General features: G+C 39.6%; 1 protein-coding gene across 3 annotated transcripts in view; it reads left to right on the top strand.

Annotated features, from left to right (window-relative positions):
- CEP192 (centrosomal protein 192) overlaps window positions 1-27,668 on the top strand; it is a 134,787-nt gene that overhangs the window by 66,652 nt on the left and 40,467 nt on the right. For 2 of the 3 annotated variants that reach the window (XM_046024060.1, XM_046024059.1), the window contains exons 17-29: window positions 4,363-5,191; window positions 5,277-5,403; window positions 13,926-14,094; window positions 16,147-17,053; window positions 18,018-18,166; window positions 19,703-19,933; window positions 23,994-24,119; window positions 24,321-24,464; window positions 24,589-24,652; window positions 25,296-25,435; window positions 25,527-25,619; window positions 26,176-26,294; window positions 27,395-27,571. In XM_046024060.1, the coding sequence (XP_045880016.1) occupies window positions 4,363-5,191; window positions 5,277-5,403; window positions 13,926-14,094; window positions 16,147-17,053; window positions 18,018-18,166; window positions 19,703-19,933; window positions 23,994-24,119; window positions 24,321-24,464; window positions 24,589-24,652; window positions 25,296-25,435; window positions 25,527-25,619; window positions 26,176-26,294; window positions 27,395-27,571 (3,275 nt within the window). The remainder of the gene's footprint in view (window positions 1-4,362; window positions 5,192-5,276; window positions 5,404-13,925; window positions 14,095-16,146; window positions 17,054-18,017; window positions 18,167-19,702; window positions 19,934-23,993; window positions 24,120-24,320; window positions 24,465-24,588; window positions 24,653-25,295; window positions 25,436-25,526; window positions 25,620-26,175; window positions 26,295-27,394; window positions 27,572-27,668) is intronic. The other variant, XM_046024061.1, reaches the window with a different exon arrangement.

The raw sequence follows: 27,668 nt of genomic DNA, 5'->3' as shown, positions 1-27,668 counted from the left end.
TCTCTTTTGTATATTTTATTTAGGAAAATTTATTAAATCATAATGAAACTATCATTAAAAATACTGTGCTTGTTCTTTCAGTTATTTAGATATTAAAATCTCACACTATGATTATGGATTTTCTATTACATACTGTGAGTCTGGCATTATTTGCTTTAAAAATTTTGAAGCTGTGTTTTTAGGGTACATACAAATTAGAATTGTTCTCTCTGATGAATTAGACCTTCTGTCATTGTGTATGACTGCCTTTGTCTGCAGTTATGCTTTATGCCTTAAGTCTAGTCCACTGTTAACATAGGCGACACCAGCTTTCGCTCTTTGGTGTTTATTGAGTGTTTGCATGTTGTATCTTTTTCTATTTTGCTTTTAACCTTTTAACAGGAAAAGTCGCTGAAATAATTTGAGGCCATGGGAGATACAATCTTCCAGACAGGATTTGTGTTTGCTTCTGATGTGAAAGAGGAACATTAGCAAGACATAAATAGGAACCATGGGTAAACAACTGAAATGGAAGCCACGGCAAAGAAACATAAACCTATTTAATATTTAAAAAATGCAAGTTAAGCATCTATTGAGAATATCTTGTGGTTCTTGTTCTTTCTTTTATTAATGTGTTGTATCACATTGATTGATTTGTGGATGTTGAACCAGCCTTGCAGCCCTGGAATAAATTCCACTTGATCGTGGTGAATAATCCTTTTAATGTACTGTTGAATCCTATTGGCTAGTATTTTGGTGAGAATTTTTGCATCTGTGTTCATCAAGGATATTTGTCTGTAGTTCTTTTTTTTGGTGGGATCCTTGTCTGATTTTGGGATCAGGGTGATGCTTGCCTCATAAAATGAGTTTGGAAGTTTTCCTTCCATTTCTGTTTTTTGGAACAGTTTCAGGAGAATAGGAATTAGTTCTTCTTTAAATGTTTGGTAGAATTCCCCTGAGAAGCCGTCTGGCCTTGGGCTCTTGTTTTTTTTGTTTGGAGATTTTTGATGACTATTTCAATCTCCTTACTGGTTATGGGCCTGGTCAGGTTTTCTATTTCTTCCTGGTTCAGCTGTGGTAGTTTATATGTCTCTAGGAATGAATCCATTTCTTTCAGATTGTCAAATTTGTTGGCGTAGAGTTGCTCATAATATGTTCTTATAATTGTCTGTATTTCTTTGGTGTTAGTTGTGATCTCTCCTCTTTCATTCATGATTTTATTTATTTGGGTCCTTTCTCTTTTCTTTTTGATAAGTCTGGCCTTGATCAAAACTCTTCAAAGTGTAGGGATAGAAGGCACATACCTCAATATTATCAAAGCCATCTATGAAAAACCCACCGCAAATATCATTCTCAATGGAGAAAAACTGAAAGCTTTTCTGCTAAGGTCAGGAACACGGCAGGGATGTCCATTATCACCACTGCTCTTCAACATAGTACTAGAAGTCCTAGCCTCAGCAATCAGACAACAAAAGGAAATTAAAGGCATCCAAATTGGCAAAAAAGAAGTCAAACTATCACTCTTCGCAGGCGATATGATACTATATGTGGAAAACCCAAAAGACTCCACTCCAAAACTGCTAGAACTTGTACAGGAAATCGGGATATAAAATCAATGCACAGAAATCAGTTACATTTCTCTACACCACCACCAAGACAGAAGAAAGAGAAATTAAGGAGTCCATCCTATTTACAATTACACCAAAAACCATAAGATACCTAGGAATAAATATAACCAAAGAGGCGAAGAATCTATATGCAGAAAACTATAAAGTACTCATGAAAGAAATTGAGGAAGACACAAGGAAATGGAAAAATGTTCCATGCTCCTGGATTGGAAGAATAAATATTGTGAAAATGTCTATGCCACCTAAAGCAATCTACACATTTAATGCAATCCCTATCAAAAGACCATCCATTTTTTTTTTTCAAAGAAATGGAACAAATAATCCTAAAATTTATATGGAACCAGAAGAGACCTCAAATAGCCGAAGGAATATTATTGAAAAAGAAAGCCAAAGTTGGTGGCATCACAATTCCGGACTTCAAGCTCTATTACAAAGCTGTCATCATCAAGACAGCATGGTACTGGCACAAAAACAGACACATAGATCAGTGGAACAGAATAGAGAGCCCTGAAATAGACCCTCAACTCTGTGGTCAACTAATCTTTGACAAAGCAGGAAAGAATGTCCAATGGAAAAAAGACAGCCTCTTCAATAAATGGTGCTGGGAAAATTGGACAGCCACATGCAGAAAAATGAAATTGGACCATTTCCTTATACCACACATGAAAATAGACTCAAAATGGATGAAGGATCTCTATGTGAGAAAGGAATCCATCCAAATCCTTGAGGAGAACACAGGCAGCAACCTCTTCGACCTCAGCCGCAGCAACATCTTCCTAGGAACATCGACAAAGGCAAGGGAAGCAAGGGCAAAAGTGAACTATTGGGATTTCATCAAGATCAAAAGCTTTTGCACAGCAAAGGAAACAGTTAACAAAACCAAAAGACAACTGACAGAATGGGAGAAGATATTTGCAAACGACATAGCAGATAAAGGGCTAGTGTCCAAGATCTATAAGGAACTTAGCAAAATCAACACCCAAAGAACCAATAATCCAATCGGGAAACGGACAGAGGACAAGAACAGGCATTTCTGCAAAGAAGACATCCAGATGGCCAACAGACATATGAAAAAGTGCTCCACATCACTCGGCATCAGGGAAATACAAATCAAAACCACAATGAGATATCACCTCACACCAGTCAGAATGGCTAAAATGAACAAGTCAGGAAATGACAGATGCTGGCGAGGATGTGGAGAAAGGGGAACCCTCCTCCACTGTTGGTGGGAATGCAAGCTGGTGCAACCACTCTGGAAAACAGCATGGAGGTTCCTCAAAATGTTGAAAATAGAACTACCCTATGACCCAGCAATTGCACTACTGGGTATTTACCCTAAAGATACAAACGTAATGATCCGAAGGGGCACATGCACCCGAATGTTTATAGCAGCAATGTCTACAATAGCCAAACTGGAAAGAACCTATGTGTCCATTAACAGATGAATGGATAAAGAAGAGGTGGTATATATACACAATGGAATACTATGCAGCCATCAAAAGAAATGAAATCTTGCCATTTGTGACGACGTGGATGGAACTAGAGGGTATCATGCTTAGTGAAATAAGTCAGTCGGAGACAGACAACTCTCATATGATCTCCCTGATATGAGGAAGTGGAGATGCAACATGGGGGGTTAGGGGGATAGGAGAAGCATAAATGAAAGAAGATGGGATTGGGAGGGATACAAACCATAAGTGACTCTTAATCTCACAAAACAAACTGAGGGTTGCTGGGGGGAGGGGATGTTGGAAGAGGGGGAGTTGGGGTTATGGACATTGGGGAGGGTATGTGCTGTGGTGAGTGCTGTGAAGTGTGTAAACCTGGCGATTCACAGACCTGTACCCCTGGGGATAAAAATACTTTATATGTTTATAAAAAAATAAAAAATAAACAAAATTTAAAAAAAAATCCAAGTTAAGACTTCTGTCTCCAATAATAGCAGACTAAGTAATGCAAACCAACTCTGGCTGACAACGGTTAGAACTGGATAACATATCAGAAGCATCTCTTAGAAGGTGCAAGAGAGCTTTAAAAAAAAAAGGAGCAAAAGAACTATTGGGCCAAAATCCAAGAGAAGTAAGAATCCCAGTACTGAGGGTGCTCTTTCCTATGGCGATCTGTTGCTTCAAGAAGATGCTATGGATAAGAGTTTAAGAAGAAACTTAGCAAAGGTGTTCTTATGGGAGTGAGGGTATAAAAACAGAGTTCAGTGCCCACCAATGATGAGAGCCTAGCCATGTAAACAACCATGCTTTAGGATGAGACCATAAAGGGCTACACACCTTAGGAGAAAAGACGAACCAAAATTAGGCTGGCTCTCATAAGGACTGAAGGCTCAGTCCCAGTACCTGGATCAGAGTGATCTGAGACTGCTAGTGTTCCTCATTTCTAACAAATGAATGAAATTACCAGGAATTATACTTGGAATCACAATGACTCAAAGGTTTCTCAATCCCAGTATCTTAATTTTTTGTTTTAAATTATCATCTGGTTCAGTTTTAACACCTCTTTAGCATCTCTTCAACTCCTGAAGACTTTTCAAAAATAATTGATAATCTAATTTTGTGAGTAACTCAGTACTCTAATTAAAGTTGATAACAGCTATCTGTTTTTTTAATTAGGATATTTAATTGGTATACCATTAATTTCTAGCTGCTGTTAAACTTTATGTGACATCTAAAGATTCAACTAATATGTATATGTCCATGGGAACTGAGATAAATTTATCTGATGTGAATTTTCTCCTTTCTAGGACAGTTTCTTCATGAGTAGCCAACCCCAAAGATACAAAAGCAAGCTGCCTACTGGCAGTGATTCTGTCCTTAGGATAAGCACCATTGCTTCAGCCATTGCAGATGCGTCAGTAAGTACCGATCCTGCCCAGCTTGCTGCCATGATCAAGGCACTTTCAAATAAAACCAGAGAGAAGAATTTTCAGGAAGATAATAAACAAAAGGACTATTCCATGCTGTCTCATTTCTTGCCTAATGATACAGAAAAAAATAATGGATCCAGCATGTTTGATATGGAGAAATACCTTAAAAAAACAGAACTCAGTAGATATGAAAGTGAACTAGAAAACTTTTCAAGAGCTGGTACATCTGATCTGTGGGATTTATCTTTGCCTAAAGAACGGACTCCACAAGACATCCATACAGTGGACTTAGGTGCCACTAATATAAGTATAAGGGAACTAGAAGAAAATAAAGCATTTTCTGTTTATGGTGAAAACAGAGAGCGCAAGAATCGAGAATCATTGAGAACAAACTGTCCAAATTCAATTCTTATAAATAGAAAAGAGAGTGAAAGTACCATAGTTGATGTGAAGACATATCCTATGGACAACAAATTACCAGATACAGGTAACTGTGAAACGGCCACCTCAGTATCCACTCCAACATCTAATAGGTATTCATTAGTAAGGAGCCACAGGATAGCATCCGTTTGGCTGTCAGGAGACTGTGAAGAAATACCAAACAGTAGAGAAAATCAGAGGCAAAATGAGTGTGTTAGTGAAGCAAGCAATGGTGAAAAACGTGTGACTTTTGGAAAACATTCCATAATTACGCCTAAAAATGTTGGTAAGTGTTGAAGTAATTGGTCATGTTTACAAAATTACAAGTGATTTTTTTGTTGTTCTCATCAAAAATGACACCTCTCTGATAGATTTGAAAAATCACTCTCCTGAGCGTGGTGGACATAGCTCTGAGGATGACCAGGATAGCTTCAGACCTTCCTCTTCTCCACTGAGTCATTCTTCTCCTAGTGAAATTTCTGGAACAAGTTTATCAGGGTAGGTGCTTACCTTTTTTTTTTTCCCCTTTTTTCTTTAAAAATAAAAATATGTGTTCAGTATAAGAAAATTGGAAAAAGTGTGGAGAAGAAAAATAATCATTTATAGGTTCATTTCTCAAAGGTAACCATTGTAAATATTTTGTGAATTTGTTTCTAGCCATTTTTCTGTGCAGGTCTTTATACTTCGCTGTTTTCACTTATTATACTGATTCTTTGTATTTAAGAGAAAATTAGTCTGCACAGTGAATCAGCCATGGATTATTTGATGCCTCTGGTGGAATGTGGTAGATACTGTATTTTACTATATTTTGTCCCTTTATTTTATCTTTTTTTTTTTTCTTTTAAAGATTTTATTTATTTATTTGACAGAGAGAGATCACAAGTAGGCAGAGAGGCAGGCAGAGAGAGAAGGGGAAGCAGGCTTCCTGCTGAGCAGAGAGCCTGATACAGGGCTCTATCCCAGGACCCTCAGATCATGACCCGAGCCAATGGCAGAGGCTGAACCCACTGAGCCACCGAGGTGCCCCCACTTTATTTTATCTTTTGTTTGTTTTGCCATTTTAATGATACTGAGGTGAACAACTTTGCCCATAAAATTTTTTTCCATGTTTTGACTAATTTGCTAAGGATAGATGAGTAGAAGTTGCTAGCTCAGGAAATTATTAGCAAATTATTATCTAAATAGGTCTTAAAGACTTGCATTCTTGCCATCAGTGTATGATGAGAGTATCCATCTCACTGTTTTCTTATCAATATTTTAAATAGCTCAAAGGTTTGGATATTATTTTTTATCTTGTATTCATTTGATTTTTTTAATGCTAATGAGATTGGTAGATACTTTTTCAAGGGTTAGAAGAAGACTCCTAATACTTCATAGGTTTTAACTCAAGTTATTATAAGAACCTTTTAAAACATAATTTTTCAAAAATACCATAATTTACATATTCAAAAATTACATAGATATATGTATGTATAACTTTTGAACAGTGTAAATTTATTGCTTTATGAAATTTTTATATGTGTATTTGTAAATGTGTATATATATATATGAAATGTATACATATGTATATATGAGTATATGTACTCATGTGCCTGTGTGTATTTCCCTGCATTACCTTGTTCCTTGTCTGCCTGGTTCTCCAATCCCTTCACTAGGGAACTGCTGTTGTTAGTTTATTAGGTATTCTAGAGTTTCTTTACGCATGCATAACCAAATATGAATATATATTCTTACTATCATCCCTTTTTATACTCAATATAAAGTCCTTTATACACTTTTTGTGTTTTGCTATGTAAGGTTACTTATTACAGCTTTGTTTGTATTATAGTCACTTTGGTCATGTAAAATAGATCATCTATAGGCTAAGTTCCCAGAAATGAGATTTTGGGATGAGAGTATTTTCATTCATGTATTTAAATTAGTATAGCCATGCCATAGATTTAATACTGATGAACATGATTAATATTAATTGTAGTTAATTACAGTTATTATAATTAATAATAAACTATATTATTTAATTAATTAATTAAGATTAATGCTGATTTAATTTTCCCACCAGCAGTTTAAGAGAGCCTGTTTTCCCACACCCTCATCCACACAATGTTTATACAACTTTTTGGTGGTTGACACTTTGAAAGGTGAAAGAAATAGTATTGAGTATAACTTTAATTCATGTTTTTTAGGAGTGATAGTGGGCATCTTTTCCTCTATGTTTGTATTTCCTTTGCTATGAAATATCTGTTCATGTTTGTTGCACATTTTTCTGATGGATTTTTAGTCTTTTTTGTCTCCATTTCTAAGAGCCCTTGATGTATTAGGGAGAATGAATAGCCCTTTGTGATATGAGTTATATAGCTCCTAGTCTATAGAAGCATTTTTTTTCTTTTTATTTTTGCTTTTATTTTTTTGGCCATATAAAAAGTTTATTATTAAATTTATGAATTTTGTCTTTTATCGCTTTTTTATTTTGGAAAGCAGGGAGAATTTTTTTTCTTAAGATTTTATTTATTTATTTGAGAGCGAGAGAATGAGAGAGATCCTGAGAGGAGAGAGATCAGCTGGAGAAGCAGACTCCTTGCTGAGCAGGGAGCCCATTGTGGGACTTGATCCCGGGGCTTCAGGATAATGACCTGAGCCGAAGGCAGTCGCTTATCCAACTGAGCCACCCAGGCGCTCCGGGAGAATCTTAAGCAGGCTCCATGTCCAGTGTGGAGCCTGATTTGGGGTTCAGTCTCACAACCCTGAGATCATGACCTGAGCCAAAATCAAGAGTTGGACATCTAACTGAGCTACCTAGGTGCCCCTTTTATGGCTTTATAAAAGATCTTTTATCTGTTTCTCTATTGAAAGATTTTAATAAAAAGAAAAACTTACCTAAATGGTGAAATTATAAAAAATGTTCAGTATTTTGAAACAGGTTGAAGTCATATATGATTTAAAAGTTATCTGTTAAGTATTTCCCTGGCTGCCATTGGAGTTTTTGTGTATTCATCTGAAATGGTATGGGTAAGTTAGAGTTAACTATTAGTAGAGGGCTTAAATTCTTTCCTATTTCAGTGACTCTTAGATACCTCGTCCTGAAACACTTTTTCATGTACACGGCCACCTCTTGCTTAACGGCTCATGTTTATAAGACATTAGAAGTCATCCAGCCCAACCAAATTTGAAGGTCATCTGGCCTTGACTTGTCATGATTCATGTCATTTACTGATATTTCTCCTTTGTCTCCCTTCTGATATTTGTCTGTAAAGTCATCTGAGTATTTATCTTTGTACTGTTAAATATGCTTCTGCTTCTGAACACTTGTTTTGCCAGCTTTTAAACGATGTTCTTTGAGTCCCATCTGTGTTAGTTTCCCATGGCTGCCATAGCAAAGTGCCACAAACTGGGTAATTTAACACAACAGAAAGGTATTACCTCATACTCTGTAGGCTAGAAGTTCAGGGCCATGTTCTCTCTCAAGCTTTTTAGGGGAGGGGCACCTGGCTGGCTCAGTTGATAGAGCATGTAACTCTTGATCCCAGGATTGTGAGTTCCAGCCCCTTGTTGGGTGTAGAGATTAATTACAAATAAAAAAAACTTTAGGGGTGCCTGAGTGGCTCAGTGGGTTAAGCCTCTGCCTTCGGCTCAGGTCATGATCTCAGGGTCCTGGGATCGAGCCCCGCATCGGGCTCTTTGCTCAGCGGAGAGCCTGCTTATCCCCTTCTCTCTCTGCCTACTTGTGATCTCTCTCTCTGTCAAATAAATAAATAAAATCTTTTAAAAAAATTTTTTAAATCTTTTAGGGGAGGACCCTTCCTTATCTCTTTCAGCTTCTGATGGTTGTAGGCATCTGTTGGTTTGTAGATGAATTACTCTAATCTCTGCCTCTGCATTCACAGTCGATTAAGGTTCCAGCCTATTCCACTATGACCTCATTTTAACTAATTACATCTGCAGTGACCCCATTTCCAAATAAAGTCACATTCTGAGGTATTGGGGATTAATACTTTAACATACGCTTTTTTGGAAACACAGCTCAACCTGTAATAGCCTCTGTCACCAATGAGACAATTAGGGAGCTTATTCTCATGTTCTTTCCTTTTCTGCTTTTTTCTTTTTTAGTTACATAATTTCTGCATTGGCATTTCATTTGCATTTTGATTCATCACTGTATCCTACACTTGTTTAGTTTTTATTCTGTAGTTAGATACATTCTTTTCTAGCCATCAGGTGTTTCCCCTCTCTCCACTGAGGGAAGTCGGTCCTGTGGTATGCTGAGACAATGGAGGGAACAGTACTCATTAGGCTCTTTAATGTTCCACAGTTAACCTGTGGCTTTTGTAATGCATGGCTTTGTTTGAAATCTTTGGCTTACTCTTTCCTCCCCTAAGTCTTTTGTAGGAATTGCTTTACTGCTTCTGTGGGATGTAGGAGGGAAATCTGAGGCACCCCACTTCTTTCTGCCTCAGACCTGGTCTTTTTGTAAGCTTATGCCAGAAATGTTCTCTTTCAAGTCTGGTTTAATTTTATTAGGCTGTATCTCTGTGTTGACTCTTCATGGTTATTTTGTTGCATCATACAGTATACCCTTCAATATGGGAATTCAAGCATTTATTTATTGAAGGAAAATTTGCTCCAGCCCTTTACTGCCCCCAGAACTCTAGTGATGCATATGTGGGATCTATTTTGCTTGACATCTGCATTTATTTTCTCTTTAATCCTTTAAGAACTTATTACTCTGGAAAAATTATAGATCACAGGAAGTTACAAAGATATTATAGAGGGATTCCCATATCCGCTTAACCCAGTTTCCCCTAGTGGTTACATTTCTCATAATTATAGCAGGGTGTCATCACCAGAAACTTGTCGTGGGAACAGTGAATGTGTGGGTAGAATTTGGTGTCATTTTATCACAGGTGTGAATTCATGTAACCACCACCACAGAGACAAAGAACTTCACCACCACCACAATGCTGACTCTTTCTTAATTTCTCTTTCATCTTATTTGCATTTCACATTTTTGATCTCTGCATTCCTTGCAGTGTTTTTTTGGAGTGTCTCCTTTCCTGTGCATACTTTACAGTTTCATCTTGTTTTCTGCGGTTTTGATATTTTTAAATTATATATGAAGGCATTTAATAAAAACTATTAGTACTCTCATATAAAGCCTCACATTATTATTTTTTTCATCACACTGCCCTTGGTCAGAGACAGAATGCTGGCTGGCTGGTCTTATTACTCTTGGACTCACCTGATTTTTTCTTTTTTTCTTTTTTTTGTCTTTCTAAGAAAATATACTTATCCATTATGTGTAGGAAATATACCTTAGGGGGATACTAACATATCTCATGAACTTATTAGTATATGTTCATACTTTGATTGAGGGTGTCATATTTAACCTTTCTAAAGAGACCATGGAATTGGTAAGCTTTCTCCACATGGGTAAGCTAACCAGGCACCTGCAACCCCGTTCTTAGCGTGGGGCAACACAACGGGACTTAAAGAGAAAAGGCCAATTTAGAAGAGGGTAGGTGTGCTCTGAATTAAAACTGCAGGGGAAGATGCAGTGAGATTGAGGGAGTGTTGCTGAGTTGCTCAGCGTACGTATTTTACTGCCTTAGCCACCAAAGCAAATACTAGTTGAGATCTCTTCATCACTCCCTGGCATGTAGATTAATCCATGAATTATTTGGGGGGTGTGGTTTAGCCTACTAGCATGCTTACTGTCAGATTTTTGGCCCACTCCTAACCCAATTTTAGGATTTCGGAGTATGCATTGTTGTATTTTATTTTTACTGTTGTATAATTAACATGCAATAAAATACACAGATCTTAGGGGTTTCATTCAGTGGGTTTCTGGCACTTACATACACCTATTTAAACATTACCACCTAGAATATATAAAACATGTATGTCCCTCCATTAACAATCCTTTGCCTTTTTCTTTTCTTTTTTTTTTAAAGATTTTATTTATTTGAGAGAGAGAGCATGAGAGGGGCAAGGGGCAGAGGGAGAAGCTGACTCCCCGCTGGGCAGAGGGCCCAATGTGGGACTCAATCCTGGGACTCCAGGATCATGACCAGAGCCGAAGGCAGTTGCTTAACCAACTGAGCCACCCAGGTGCCCCCTTTGCCTTTTTCAAGTCAATTCTCCTCCTTCCCCACTCCCACCCTGCCACCCACTTGTATCATCATAGTTTAGTTTTGATATTGCATTTCATATGAGTGGAATCATACATTTTTCTGTGTCTAGCTGCCAACGCTTTGACAAGTTTGAGATTCATCCTGTGGTTGCCTGTACCAGTAGCTCCTCTTGTGCATTGCTGTGTAGCACTCCCATCACGTGACTGTCACCATGCTGTGTATCTGTTCTCCTGGGGCAGAGTATGCATTTTCAACTAAGCCTCATTTCCAGCTCTGTTTTAGCCTCCTTCCTACTACAGTTTTCTCTTTTTTTTCTTGTCAACTTCAAATGCCTGTGTCAGTTTCTTCATTGGTTTTCCTGAATTATGGTAAACTCTGTATACATAGGTATTTCTTCAGCGGAGGAAGTTTTGTTTTCTGTTACTTTTGATTGTTGACTGTGTTCCCTCTATTCTCTCTTCCTCTTGAGAACCTTGGTTTCCTATTAGTTGACATTCCATTCGCTGGTCATTTATGACAATTTTCTTTTCTCTAATTTTTGTTTCTTTATACATGTATTCTGTATCGTGGGGTAGTGGCTCACGTGTTTATCCTCTGCATCACTGATCTTCTGTAGCATCAGTTAGGCTTTTTATTGCTGCCAACATCAACTTTGGTTTTGTTTTTATTTATCATAATGTATTTATCATTTATTTTTATTGAAGTTCTCCTTGTACTTTTTTAATACGGTAAAATGAGTGTGACTTTTTTTTTTTCAGTGTGATATTTTTATTCTTTTCCTCTGGTTTCTACCAACTTGTATTGCATTAAGGTTTTCTTGTTGTTGTTGTTGTTGTTTTTTATAGACCATTTATTTGAGAGAGACAGCGTGAGTGCCTGAGTCGGGGGTGGGAAAGAGGGAGAGGGAGAAGCAGACTCTCCACTGAGCAGGGAGCCCAATGTGAGGCACCATCCCAGGACCACAAAATCATGACCTGAGCCGAAGGCAGACCCTTAACCAGCTGAGCCACCCAGGTGCCCCTGTTTTGCTGCTCATTAGCATTCCTGTTAGTTAGTCTTCCAGCTGGTTTCCAGCAGGTCCATAGAGCTGATTTAGACCTTCTAGTTCCAGAACTGCCTTTCTATCTCTGTGTGGCTGGCATCTTGGCAGTTTTGGGATTCCTTTGAAGTTTGACATCTTAGCTAAAATTTCTCTATTTCCATGTTTTCATTCTTTTAGAAGGGGAGGGGCAGAAGGAGAAGGAAAGAATCTTAAGCAGGCACCACACCCAGCACAGAGCCTGACCTGGGGCTGGATCTCACAATCCTGAGATCATGACCTGCTGAAATCAAGAGTTGGACACTTAACTGACTAAGCCACACAGGCTTCTCTGTTTCCAAGTGTTCTTACAGTTCATTTCTCATTATTTGAGGTAATACACCCAAAATGCATTTGTTCCTTTCAATCAAAGGAACTAGACTAGGGATGCCGAGGTGGCTTAGTTAGTTAAGCATCTGCCATCAGCTCAGGTCATGATCTCAGGGTCCTGGGATGGAGTTCTGATTTGGGCTCCCTGCTCAGCAGGGAGTCTGCTTCTCCCTCTCCCTCTACCCCACCTCCCTGCTTGCGCTATCTCTCTCTCAAATAAATAAATAAAAATCGTTTAAAAAAAAAAAAAACTAGAGTAATGCAGCACGTCACCCTAGTAACCCAGAACTTTTTTCATGTTTTATCATGGTATCTGTGTGTGTGTGTGTGTGTGTGTGCATGTGTGTGCATGCATATAGGAACCCATGTGGGTGCATGTCATGCAGAAGCTGAAATAGGCCTGAAACAGTTTGGTTAATATTCTGTGACTGTTGGTTAAAATTCACTAACTAGTTTTTTGTCAATACCATGTCTCAATTTGGGGCTTTCCAAAGATCCAGAATTCAAAATGGGGTTTTCTCTGTATGTGTTGCCCAGCTTAGTATTCTGAACTTTGTGCAAAAAAAAGTGATGGGGTAAAATTCAGTCCAATAAGAGCTGAACTGAAACAACAGGGCCGAGTGTGCTTGCAGTAGGTGCCACAGCTGCTGTCCACAGCAGTTGTTCCTGTTCAGTGGGGCTCTGCTGCCTCGTCTTTCTCCTTGCATCGGGTTGACCTGGCCCTGGGATGGGTATTGGCTAACATGTTAACATGGCATGTGTATTAGGTAGATGTGGGATCTTTTCATATTTATTGCTTTCTAATCTTTTTTTTTAATGCCACAAACATCTTTCTGAGTCAAAGGATAGTACATAACAGCATGATTTAAAATAGCTGAATAGGGTTTTATTGTATGTTTGCTCCATAGCCTAATTTCTCGCACATTTTTAAGATGTATCCTTTTGGCAGAGTCTTTATAATTAGTATTTGATTTTTTTTTTCTTAGGATTAGTTCCTAGGTTTGGAATGTCTGAGTCAAAGTGCTGTGATATGCATCACTTAATTGCTCAGTCAGAAGGCGCTCCACTTCATATTCCACTTAGCAGTGTATGGCTGGTCCCGTTTCCTTGAACTTACGTATATGATTCTTTGTTTCCATCTGTGCTCTTTCAGGGCAGGAACTTTTGAAGGCTTGGCTCATTGCTTTATATCAGGTATTCGATAAATGTTTATCAAATGAATAGCTAACATTAATGCGACTGAATATGAAATTTATTAATAAAAATGCCACAGCCTTTTTCTTTTACAAGAGTTTACCAAGTATTTCACTCAACGGGACTATGAGTTATAATTTTAGATAATTAAGAGTACAATTGTTGAGTTACCATACATGGCAGCAAGAACAGAGACTATAGATTAACAAGCTTGTAGGCAAGCAGAAATGGCTTTTTTTTGTTAGCATAGATAAAGGAGTGGAAAACTAATCACAAGGTGTTCTCCTTTTCAGGTGTGCTTTAGAGTCTTTTGATTCAGCAGCTCATCCAAAGCCCACCTCTGAGGGTGAGTCGTCTCAGATGGTGTGTCCACAAGTGAGTGTGAGTAGGCTGACTTATGTGTCTGAACAAGACAGTTCCTGTCCCACGGCGGCCTCAGATCCTGGCCTTGAGGGCCACAAGGTGGGCAGCATTTCTGTTATTTCTTTAGTAAGGCTTATGGCTTTGAAGTTAGTGGTTGTAGGAGTCAGACTGAAGTTGAGGCCTTTGTAATTTCTCTTGCTGTTTTAACTTTAAAATTGTGTGTGTGTGTGTGTTTTGATCAAATAGCTACTCATGTGAGGAGGCAGAAGTACAGCTATTGTAATCTTTCAGTCTGGTGGAGGACACTTGCCAGGCACACTGGAATGAAGTGTGCTGTGATCCACCTGTGCTGTGGGATCCAGAGGGAGCTAACTGTAAATCTGAGTGGACTTAGTGATAGTTCAACAAAGGTTATCGGGGGGATAAGCAATACACTGAAGGCATATTCTGTGAGAAGGAAGCAGACAAACGAGGGAAGAGATGGAGTTGTAAAACGCACACTGCATTTGAAGGACCCCTGTAAGTTTGGAATGGCTACAGTGAATTGTACATAGGGCAAGGAGGAGAGGCCGAACCATGAAGAGTCTTGGATATAAAATTTGGGAGTTCAAAGACCCTAAAGCAGGGCACTGACATGATTTGATTTGTGTTAATGTTTTATTTTTTATTTTTATTTTCCTAAGATTTTATTTATTTGAGAGAGAGAGAGCGCACAAGCCAGGGTTGGAGAGCAAGGTATAGGGAGGGAAGAAGCAGGTTTCCCACTAAGCAGGGAGCCTGATGCAAGGCTGTGTCCTAGGACCCTGGGATCAGGACCTGAGCCCAAGACAGACGCTTAACCCACCGAGCCACCCACGCACCCCTGTGTAGATGTTTTAAAAGCTCATGGCCCTAGCAGTGTGGAGGGGGCATTGAGCAGGGGTGAGATTAAAACCAGGAGAATTTGACACAGGGCTGCTGTGGGCTTGGATTAAGGTAGTGGCAGTGGGGGTGGGAGAGAAGCAGGTAGATCCAAGAGATTACGTGGGAGAAGCTAGACTTTTATTACCTGTGTGTGTGTTGAGAATAGGATAGTATTCAGTTTTTGAATGAGCTGAATATGACTGTTGTGTTATACAGCCCTCCTTCACCAAGCCCTTAGTAAATATATCCACTAGAGTTACTATATATATGGTGTCACATTGGACAAATCATTGAAAGCCATCTTTTTGATGATGGTGGTAAATGTTGGGGGTCTCTTTGTTCTTAGCTAGTGGTTACAGGCTAAGTTGTAGAGTTAGATGGGTTCTCCTCTGCTGTTTTCTAAGATAGACTGTAACTTCCCCAAGCCCGTTTCTTCATCGGTATGGACGGACAGTGATATGAGAACAGTGCTTGGTACTGAGAAGTTACCGCTGAAAACTTACTGACTGTTATTTATTTTTATTGACTGATGGGTTGATGGTGTCTAGTACATAATCTGGTCTTTGTTCATTAATGTCTGTTTCTATGTGGTCTAAGAGAAATTTTCAAACCAAGTTTGGAGAATCATTAAGTGCATCTTAACTTATATGTAAATTCCAGCTGGTGCATCCTGCAGAGTTGTAGGCGTCACTCCTAAGGTGGTGCCTTATAATGAAATGAGTACAGGAACATTGACTGTACTAAGAGAACCACTGCTTCATCTTAGGCACGGACAAGACTTAGTGCTCATAGAAATTAGCATCTTCAAGCATAACAGTGGTATAAACAAACACCAGGGGTGGGAAAGCCTGTGACCTGCATAGATTCTTCCTGACCTTGTGTCGATTTCATTTGAAAGCTTGCTTAGCCTCCACGCCTGTGTTATTAATTTAATTTAATTAGATTTTTATTGTACAGCTGCCAGGAAAACAATCCCTTAAATTTGAATGGAAGTACTTGTTGCTGGTCTTTTATTTATGTAAATTTGTTAGAGATGTAATTGGTATGTAGCTCCTCTTTAATCTCCTCATAATTTCTGTGAAGCAGTAACTTAACACTTTCTAACTTTTAATCTTGAGTTACCCAGCTGTAAAATGTTGGCCTTTTTTCCAGAGCGCTCATGTTGTGTAGATCTCTTCTTTGAGTTTATATCAGCATGGTTTGAATTAGTAGTAGTTTGTGGATTATTTAACATTTTTTGTCATACAGAGTGATGTCACCAGTGAATTGAGCGCCACGATTATTCAAGCCAGTCCAATTCCATCAGAGGAACAGGCTGTGGAAAAGCTGAGAGAAAAAGGTCCATGTCAAAGTAGAAGTAAAGTAGAACCATCGTATAATCAGAAAAACTCAGATACAGACAATGTGACTGAAACAACTTCTCTGAGTAGCAGACCTGAAGATGGCAAACTTTACTTTAGGCTGAATAAAGATCTTTCCTCCAGGAGTGGAGACCTGTCAGAAACCAGTGCAGTAGGGTTGACCTCTAACCCCAGTGAACTGGACCAGATCAGCCTGGCTCTACAGAGCACCCACCCAATTGTGTCAGCGATGCCACACTGCCTTGTGTCACACCAGGCGTCTGTGAACAAAGGTGAAAGAGTAGCCTCTGAAGATACGCTGACTGCTGACAGTGCAGTAAGTGGCCAGATTCCTCATCGGATGGCCCCTGGACACCAGGGCACCCCTATTCCCAGCACTCTGTCTTGTGGCTCTGCTCCTGAGATGCAGAACGTGCCCAGCGCAGTTCCTACACTCTTGACTCAACATTCTTTTACCGCAGCTCCCTTTGCCCAGCAATATTTGGGAACACTACCTTCAGCTGGAAATGTTGCTTTGCCCCAGTGCCGTGCTGGCAGTGCCACTGTCTGTGGGTTCTCGGGAAGCTGTCCATATCCACCTGTCGCAGGAGAGCACGTTCAGAATTCTGTGGCCATGGGAATTTGTCTAGGACAAAATATCGGCTCTGGGTTGATGGGTCCCTCTTCCCTTTATAACCCATATCCTAATGCCTTAAATCAGAATCTTCTAAGTACCGCAAAACCTTTTCCTGTGCAGTCTCTTGGTACAAATTGTGGAATTGAACCGTGGGATTCAGGAATGCTGTCAGGATTTGGTAAGATGCTTTTTCTCTGTGATTGCTTATTGTTGCTTGCTATTATTGAAAAATTGAGTTTTCTCAAACAAGGCCACAAAACGAGTTTGTTTCAAGATCATACTGGTTGGTCTGAATTTCTCTTCATTTTATTCTTTGTCCTAAACTGAGAACACAGACCATAATACATTTCTGTGTGGGGGTCCCTGACATAAGAAAAGCACAAATACTTATGCAGGTAAACTCCCTAGTGCCTTTGTCTTCCTGTCTCTCCTGTACTCTGTGCTTAGATTTCTGTTCCTCTTTCAACTAGCAACCACCCAGTTTAGAATTGGCTCCCTGGAGGAGTGAGTCTCCTTCCACTTTTTAAAGTCTTTTGAGGGATGACAGTTGTGAGAGACAGCGCCCTTCCACCCTTACCTGCAGTGGCTGAACTGGCCCCAGATTCTTTCGCTAGAGACAGCCGCTCTAAGCAGAGCTGGGTGCTGTGCTTTCCCTGATGCAGTGCACACGGCCACTGGCATGCGGTCTTCCTCTCTACCCTCTTTTCTTCTCGAGGAAATTCCAAAGTTTTTGCATAAGGATGGTGAAAAGATTGGTCTTACTAAAATTCTGCATAGATGTGCAAACCTTGAAAGAGCCTTCTGTGAGTTTTTTATTAGGTTCGGTAGTGGCTTGTATTTGTGGGAGAAAAAAGGAAGAGATTACTAACACGCAGTCACATCGAAGAGTTGATTAGCTGCAGATTGTGGGTTTGATCAGTTCTTTCAGTTTGTTCTTTCTGGGCTGGATACAACAGGAGAAAATTGTTGGCCTGTGCTGAGGCTTATACAGTGTCAAGGACTCCTTAAGACCCAGGGCACTTCATACCATAGCTCTTGGGTGTCAACAGGTAGTCTTCTGTAAAAATTTCCATTTAGCCAGTTGTGCTTTTAATCAGGTGTTTGATATAACTAGCATTTGACCATGCTTTGTCTTTGCCCAGGGAAGGTCAGAGTTCCCGAGGAATTGAAGTTTCCTCATGCTTGCTGTGTTGGCATTGCTTCGCAGACGTTCTTGAGTGTACTTAACCCGACTGACCGCTGGCTGCAGGTCAGCATTGGGGTTCTCACCGTTAGTGTTAATGGTGAAAAGGTAAGCTTTTTGTGTCTTTCTCCTGTGACTTAGCAGTTGCGTTACAGTTAATGCTGGATCTCTCTCTAGTACTTCCTTTTATACAGGGGAGTCTCTCCCCCCCATCCTTGTATGCCTTGCACAGAATCATTGCAATGATATATGAAAGAGTAACATTATATCTTTTTCTTAGCCTCCCATTTTGTTTTAGTACATCCAGTGTAACAATTGAAATCTCTTTGTTTCTCCTTTTACTATCAGTTATTTATCTTTATATTTTGTTATTCATCAGACTGTGTAAATGCACTTTTAGTGCTATTTAAACCACTGAAAGCTCTGATTTCTGCTCTTTGTTGGTTTTGTTAAATGTGATTGAATTTAAGTTACTGACATTTATCAAAAAAGTTACTCTTGGGACCTATACCCTCATTCAGTAAGTGGAGTCTTTTTGACTATTTTATCTGACCATGTTCTTAACATGCTCTTTTTAAATACCTGGAGGAGCACCTGGGTGGCTCAGTGGGTTAAGCTTCTGCCTTCAGCTCAGGTCATGATCCCAGGGTCCTGGGATCGAGCCCTGCATCGAGCTCTCTGCTCAGCGGGGAGCCTTCTTCCCCCTCTCTCTCTGCCTGCCTCTCTGCCTACTTGTGATCTCTGTCTGTTAAATAAATAAATAAAATCTTTAAATACGTAGAAATACAGTTTTAACATGAATTCTTCCAGCAATGGTCTCTCACATGATGAGCTAGAGGTGCTAAAGGACATGATTCTAAATCTCCTTTCATGATTACAGTGACCTATGTGGACATGAGGGAGCAGGGAGGGTGGGAAATATGGTCAGCAACTTCGTTTTGGAATATCCTGGTTTTGCAACTGCTGCTTGTAGTGAGCGTTGGTGTATGAGTTTACTTTCCCTCTTACCTCCTGGTAATAACCCTTATTTACCTGGGAAAGTAAGATTGTGTCTGCTTTCCCTCTTCCTAGCCTTTCCTCTCTGATCCTGAGGTTAGGTGGAATGTATGTGATTGGAGCAAAGTGTTAACAGTGAGAAGTGAGTTTGGAGGCCCTTTTAGGGACACTTAGGAAGTAGTGTTGCTTCTGGACCAAGGAGTAGAAAAGAATGCCCTTGTGTACAGTGAGGAGGGAGGAGTTGAAGTGAGTCATAACCATGCACTTGGAGGCCTGATTAGGACCTGAGAGGTCAGTCTAAGCCCCCTGATTGTACAGTTGCAAAAGCCATTCCTAGACAATGTGTGGGGTGCCAGAGTACTGCTCCAGGGGCTCTTTCAGTGCAAGTGAGAGTGTAGATAGCTGTGTTTACTTTAAAACAAACCAGGGAATACACATTCAACTGAGCTCCATAAGTCTTCATACTTTTGGCTAATTGTACTTTACAGATAATGAGTTACAAGACTCGGATATTTTGGAAGAGTAATAAATTTTTGGATTTGATAGTTCAGGAAGAAAGGGATCTTAAACTAGTTGACCCTAATTCTTGATTTTCCTTGTGAAGCCATTTCTTAATGAACTGTGTGGCTTTTTTTTTTTTTTTTTTAGGTGGATCTTTCAGCGTATCCTTGTTTAGTCTTCAAGAATAAAGTCATCATAAGACCTCATGCCACGGAAGAGATAAAAGTACTTTTCATACCATCCGATCCTGGGATTTTCAGATGTATATTCAGTGTTGCTTCTTGGCCATTTTCAGCAGATGCTGAGACCATAGCACAAGCGGAAGCCTTGGCAAGTCGAGTCATTCTCACGGCTGTTGCCGAGACCCCTGTGATCGAGGTAACTGCTTGGAAGCAGGTCTTTGTCATCATGCCTGGCATTTGAATGAAGGTTGTTACTTGGGAAAAATGAATATGTGGTTAAATAGCTTTTAAGCTAACCATTGGTTCTTCATATCTTCTTATTTTATAATTTAAAATTATTTCTGTTATTTTACAGAAACACAAATATACTTGCTAGATGTGGGTGTTAGTTTGGGATGTTCTTAAGTCACTAGACATACTGGGTTGTTTATTTTGAAGGAGACTAAAAAAGATAACCACATCAGTGATTATCCCTGGTGCTATATGTAAACGTTGGATGTTATTTATTAGCCTTTTATTATTTTTTAAATTTTTAAAAGATTTATTCATTTATGTAATCTCTGTACCCAATATGGGGCTCAGACTCACAACCCCTGAGATCAAAAGTTGCTGCTCGGGGCGCCTGGGTGGCTCAGTGGGTTGGGCCGCTGCCTTCGGCTCGGGTCATGATCTCAGGGTCCTGGGATCGAGTCCCGCATCGGGCTCTCTGCTCAACAGAGAGCCTGCTTCTCTCTCTCTCTCTCTCTCTCTCTCTCTCTCTCTGTCTACTTGTGATCTCTCTCTGTCAAATAAATAAATAAAATCTAAAAAAAAAAAAAAAAGTTGCTGCTCCACCAACTGAGCCGGCCAGGTGCCGCATATTAGCCGTTTAAATATTACTTTAAGAAACAATACTGTAAGTGGTTAGGTAGGGGAAATCTTGTATATATGTATATAGGGAAAATAAGAACAGCTGCCCTATGTTACAGGAGTGAGTGTTTCAGTTTGGAATAATGTTCAGTGACCACATCACATACGGATTTAAAAAACTGTTTTGATGTTAGTTTTAAATGATGCTAGTTTTTGTTTTTTTTTTAAGATTTTATTTATTTATTTGACAGAAATCACAAGTAGGCAGAGAGGCAGGCAGAGAGAGAGGGGGAAGCAGGCTCCCCGCTGAGCAGGGAGCCTGACGTGGGGCTCGATCCCAGGACCCCCGGGATCATGACCTGAGCTGAAGGCAGGGGCTTTAACCCACTGAGCCACCCAGGTGCCCTGATGTTAGTTTTAAACGGACATGAAGACAAAGCTGGAAGACGGTTCAGTGTCTCTAATGATGATGAAGCCACCAGTGTTGACAGTTTTGCCAGAGGTTGAGTACAGTTGTTTTCTCCCTGGAGTACTTCTCCCACACACTGCATACCATACTGTCAGCTTTGTCCAGATGTCACCTCACACTGTTGATTGAATGGCAGTCCCTACCTGTCCCCTCATCCCCACATGCCCAGTTCCCTTTCTCTCACTTTGCTTTTCTGCTTAGCATTTTCAGCAGTGACATAAATACCTGTCTGTTGTCTGATCCTCCTTGCCTCCACTAGAGTGTAAGCTCTTTGCAGGGCAGGATGTGTGTCTCTTCTTCACTTCCAGAATAGTGCTTGGCACATAGTAGGGTCTCAAGTAATAGTTGAACTGTTGCTTCGAATAGAAGTAGAAATAGCAGTATTTCTAAACATGTATGGTTTTTGAAATATTTTATTACATATTGCATATATGTGTACCAAGACCAATGAATATAGTCAGTTGGCTGTTTAATCCATATGATTAAAGGTTTATGTATTAAGTCTGGCCAAAGTAGACTTTGGATAGTTTCTTGGGGAAATTGGATTGTTATGCAGTTTAAAGTACATTTATAGTTTCTCTGGGTTTATTTTTGAGATTTTATTTATTTTTATTTTTAGAGAGAGAGAGCACATGCACACATAGGGGGAGGGATGGAGGGAGAGGGAGAGAATCTCAGGCAGACTCTGCTTAGTGCAGAGCCTGATGTGGGGCTTGATCTCAAGACCCTGAGATTATGACCTGAACTGAAACCAGGAGTTGGACGCTTAACCAACTGAGCTACCCAGGCACCCCTAAAGTACATTTATAGTTTGCAAATGTGTTGGGAATGTTTCAGCTGCCTCTCGCTGTCGTACTCCCCACATTGGAATCAGAATACAGGTTGGGGAGAGGGAAAAGGAGTGAGAGATTCCATAGTGTAGTATGTGTTTGATTTATGTTAATGTTTCTTGTGGGCTTGAAAAGAATGGCTCGCTCTTCTTTCTCTTGAGTGGAGAAATTCTTTCACATATCCTTTAGCTCTGATTTATTACTATTGTGGTTCCAGTCTTCTGTATCATTACTAATGTTTCTGTGTGCTTTGTCTTTTGGCCTCTGAGAGAGGTGTTTGTGGATTTGTCTCTTTCTCCTTATAATTCTTCTATTTATTTATGTCTTGTGTATTCTGAGTTCTGTTGTTATGTGAATTATTACGTGTTGTGTGAAATTGTTCCTTTTTAAAATAAAAACTGTCTTTAATCCTTCTTTTGTATTAGTTTGGAAGTTACGGGTTTCTATTCCCTTTTTATTCAAATTGGTTACTCAGGTATAAAATTAATCAAGAGCTCTGTTCTAGCCCAAACAGCTCAAAAACCTGTAGTCAGTCATTTAGTGTTCATCTTTTCCTTCTGTAATATCTTTGATTAATAGTTTAGTCCCAAACCATTTTAAAACCCCAGCATTGAACTTTTTTTAACAGATCAAGCTATACATTTTTTTTTGCCCATTATTGTTTCTTGAATCTTATATTTTTACCTTTTTCATGGACTCTATTATCTGTATTTAAAGTGTACTTATTTTATAATTAATCCAGATCATTTCCAGTTCCTCAGCTGCTGATTCTTCCACTAGTTTTGCTAGGTCTTCCCGATTACTTTCTTCATGTGGTTTCTGATTTCTGAATTGATAACTTAAATTTTTTATTTTTATTTATTTATTAAAGCTTTTATTTATTTACGGAGAGAGAGAGAGCACAAGCAAGGGGAGCTGCAGGTAGAGGGAGAAGCAGGCTCCTCCCTGAGCAAAGAGCCCAGTGCCAAACTTGATCCCAGGACCCTGGGATCATGACCTGAGCCGAAGGCAAATGCTTAACCGACTGAGCCACCTAGGTGTCCCTAGTAATTTAAATTTTTTAAATGTGGGTTCTTGTCACGGAGGCTGCTTTCTGCTATAGAAATCCCGTGTGTCCATGGCGAGTACTCTGTATAAATGCTGGGGGCTCTAAAGGTTTCAGTGATTTTCAACTTGGAGCTCCCATGCCTAGTGTGGTATAGGCCTGGGGTTTTACTTTCCCACAAATGATCTTCTAACACCAACCCATCTCTGGACAAACTTCCCTGATATCACCTCAGACATGTAAACAGAATTTTTCTAAGTCCCTTTTCATAAAAAGGACACTTCTTTGAGTCTCTGCATTTGATGCAGGGAGCTCAAATTCCATTCCAGCCTCACCCTGCCCATAACAAGCTCAGTGTCCTACTCTCTGTTCTCAGGAGGGTGTTGAAGCTCAACTACCTTGGGAATGGGTTGATCCCACACCTTCATGGAAGATAGCTCCCATTTGTTTTTCCCTGTTTGTTTTTTATTTCCTTTTGCATTTGACCAGGCTAAAGAAATTTATGTATATTTTAAATATTATCCAACATTTCTACACATGTGAGTATGAGGGGTCTGTGTTAGGTTGTTCTCCAGTGTTTAAAGAAATCATCTGTCATGATGACAGGCACTCATTTTAAACTTTTGATATGTCTATTTTGATATCATTTTAAACATTTTCAGTTTTGTCAGAAATTTGGACTAAATCTGAAAATGTCAACATATATTTAGAAGGGAATTGAAAAGTTAAAATTGTATAATAATAAGCTCATAGCTTTTTGAAGGGAAGCTTATATGTTTTATAAAATTGTCAGTTTGTCTTAAAATCTAACAGTCATTTCAAAGTAGGAACAACAAATGTATAGCTTTGTTCTATAGTTTATATTTGGATACATAGACTACCTCAAAAAAAAAACCTTAATGTTTATTTTTGTAGAAAATAGCAGCTATAAATGGCCTAGGGAAACTTAAGTTTACATTTGATGCTGACTATTTGTGGCTGTAAAGAGTAGTGACATGAGTATAAGCTGTGGTATATATCGATTTATTGCTTTTTAGAAATCAGTCTTTTCTTTCATAATTAGGTAGAAACAGAAAAGAAAGATGTTCTTGATTTTGGCGACTTGACTTATGGTGGCTGGAAGGCTCTGCCATTAAAATTGATAAACAAGACTCATGCCACTGTGCCAATCAGACTTGTTATTAATGCTGTAAGTATGAACATACGATAAGAAACTTTACAGAGCACATTGATTTGGCATTGTAGACATTCCTTATATCATTCTTGATTAATTTCTTCTTATGGAAGTAAATTTTTTGATTAAGGATTCTGTCAACAGATTTAACATTTAACATCACACCAGCATTGTACTGTTGGCTTTATTGAAACTGATTCTTCTATTTCTGAACAGAATGCCATAGCCTGGCGCTGCTTCACGTTTTCCAAGGCACCCATCCATGCTTCTTTGAAAGCTGCTCCATATGCCGACGTGATCGCTCAGCTGGCAGCTCCTTCTGTGGTCAACCACATGATGCCTGCCACTTATGATGGACAGGTAAGATGGCTTAGAATTAAAGAGGAAGTTAAGGTTCCAGATAGCTTATCTTTCATTAAGACTTAAATCTAAATGCTATAATGTAAATTTATTTTATTTTGTTTTATTTTATTTTATTTTACAGGATCCAGAATTTCTGATAATTTGGGTTCTTTTCCATAGTCCAAAGAAACGGGTCACTTCTTCAGGTATCATGTGTATGTTTTTTGGGAATTGCTTTACTCTAGCTAAATAAACCACAAAGTTGAGGCATATTTCCTCCATCAGTAAATGTGAATAGTTTGAGTAATTTGTCAAATATTTTATGTTTTTAAAATGGGGCAGAGAGCATGCATGCTGTTTTGGGTCAAACCCACGTATGGATAACCCCAGTAAGTACCACTGAAGATCTTTCAGGTTCTTTTCTGTTCACTGATTTTATCACATCTACCAGTTGGATGTTTCTTTCTTTCTCTCCTTTCCCTTTCACTCATTTCTGTTCCTTTAAGAAGGAACAGAGGGGCACCTGGGTGGCTCAGTGGGTTAAGCCTCTGCCTTCGGCTCAGGTCATGATCTCAGGGTCCTGGGATCGGGCCCCATATTGGGCTCTCTGCTCAGCAGGGAGTCTGCTTCCCTCCCCCACCCTACTTTCTCTGCCTGCCTCTCTGCCTGCTTATGATCTCTGTCTGTGAAATAAATAAATAAAATCTTTAAAAAAAAAAAAAAGAAGGAACAGAAAGACATATTGCTTAGAATTTCTTGTGACTCCTGAGGAGATAAAGTTGGACCACATGAGGCATTTAGAATGAAATACCTCTCTGGTCTCTGAACTGAAAGAATGAACTTTTACAGAGATTTTAGACTCAGCAGAAGAGTTCTTGGCAAGAGTCGATATAGAAGTTGACAGCCCAAACCCTACTCCAGTCATTAAAAGTATTGGTCTTCAAGCAAGAACAGGAATAGCTAGGATACATGCTCCAAAAGACTTACAGGTACCCTAAACTCTTCTCGTTGCCATGATTCAGGTTGATTTCATTCTAATTGTGACATTATTTAAAATGTCGGTTTTACCCCGTCCTCCAGACTATGCACTTGTTTGCCAGTGTGGCTTCCTCAACAAAGCAGCACTTACCTTTGAAAAATGCGGGGAATATTGACGTTTACTTAGACATCAAGGTAAGGATTTGTGTCAGAATGCTGTGACATAGTATTTCCTCACACTGTGAGACTGTATCTCCTCACATTCTGAAGGCTGCTCAGCTGCTTGCGTTGGCAGAGTGCCATAGGGATCAAACAGAAGACCCTGTGTGAGTGCTTTAAAAGCTGGGGGCTGCACTAGTATGAAATAGATGGTGGGTTACTGTAACTTTGACATCTGCTGTTTTATATATAAGACCCAAGTTCTAGATCAGTTCTGGAAAAATGTATGTGTTATCCTAGTGGATAGGTGGAGTTGGAGGAGTGTGATCACATATGTAGACTTCAGTTCTGAAACGGGTCAGTGAGCAAGAGGGTATCAGTGACAGGAATCTCTTGGGACGTCATGGGATGGAAGATGAAGTTTGTTATGGAAGAGAAAGCGCCCTTTCCAAGAGACTAAGACAAGGTGGGGCAGTGACAGACAAGCCAGAAGGGGAAAATAACCTATCAGAGTAGATGAAAAATGAGAGTAACTGAGTAAAAGCCATATTTGCCCAAGTCAGCATTTAGTTATAATTATATAAATATTTAGATTCCAGATCAAGGAAGTCACTTTTCAGTGGATCCAGAGAATCTATTCCTTAAACCAGGAGAAGAACATGAAGTTATAGTTACCTTTACTCCAAAGGACCCCAAAGCCTGTGAGGAAAGGTAATATAAAATTCTTCATAATGACAAGTTTGACTCTTCTCTCAAAATAGCCATGTGCGGGGCGCCTGGGTGGCTCAGTGGGTTAAGCCTCTGCCTTCAGCTCAGGTTATGATCTCAGGGTCCTGGGATCGAGCCCTGCATCAGGCTCTCTGCTCGGCGGGGAGCCTGCTTCCTCCTCTCTCTCTCTCTCTCTGCCTACCTCTCTGCCTGCTTGTGATCTTGCTCTGTCAAATAAATAAATAAAATCTTAAAAAAAAAAAAAAAAATAGCCATGTGCTTCAGTCCACAGCCTGAGTGATAGAGTACATGTTTTATCTCACCTAATAGTATAGTTCTTTTTACCCTCTTTTTGCCTCAGATTTTCTTCTTTTTGTTTACTAAAATTCTCTTTTAAAGCAGCTGACTAGAAATTAAGAAATTACTATTTTTCAAATATATTCTGACAAAAGTAAATAATAAAATGTCAGTCTTGATGTTTCTCTTTGGCCTTTCCTTGCTCTCCAAGGGAACCATTGCCAGTTGTTAAAGATGCTTCCCCACCCACCACCCCTTCTCCAGGCTTGTGACATTTTGGTGCCTAAATCATAAGTGAATATTACCTGATAGTGGTCAGAGCACCATTGTCATTAGTATTTGAACTTGCTTGGTAAACAGAGCTTAGAAGCATGTTGTCCTAAGACAGAATGGCCTGTCCTCCACCTGGATTGTAGAACGCTTTAGTGTGCTCAGTCCACCCCTATGACCTTATGGAGAAGAACTGGCCTGCACAAATGGGACTGCTTGTCTCTGGAACGTGCGCCTGCAACATCACTGGGTTAATTCTTTGATCTAAGAAGGTTTTCTCAACTCTTCTCAAACGCCTCATTAATAGTAGTTGATAATATTCCTACAGCCCCATGAACGTCCCCTCTCCCGTTATGTAGAGGGATAGTGACTGTCTCTTTCCTTGTCATTTCCTCTCTGGAATGCAAACTCAGGGTGGGAATGTCCTTGTATCCTCAGTACCCAGTTCAGTCTCTTGGGACAGAGGAAGCCTGTGGGGAATAGATGCCAGTAGAATTGAATTCTGGACATTCAACTTAGATGGTTTTCTTTGTTAGGATCCTAAAAATATTCGTGCAGCCATTTGGACCTCAGTATGAAGTGGTGTTAAAAGGTGAAGTAGTTTCTTCGGGAAATAAACCTCTGGCACCTGGCTCTTGCTGCTCAGATGTTCCAGCGATTTTGTCCAACAAGCAATTTCTGGCCTGGGGGGGTGTTCCTCTGGGTAGAACTCAGTAAGTATGTGCGTAGCAGCCTCTGAATGTGAAGATTCTGCTGTCAGCACCTAGTGTTAGTCTCTGCTGTAATAATTTTGACCACGTTCATGTTTTT

This window comes from Meles meles, chromosome 12, assembly GCF_922984935.1.
Source record: "Meles meles chromosome 12, mMelMel3.1 paternal haplotype, whole genome shotgun sequence".
NCBI classification, from domain to species: domain Eukaryota; kingdom Metazoa; phylum Chordata; class Mammalia; order Carnivora; family Mustelidae; genus Meles; species Meles meles.
The sequence above is the reverse complement of the archived record's forward strand: the minus strand, read 5'-3'. Positions and strand labels throughout refer to the sequence as shown.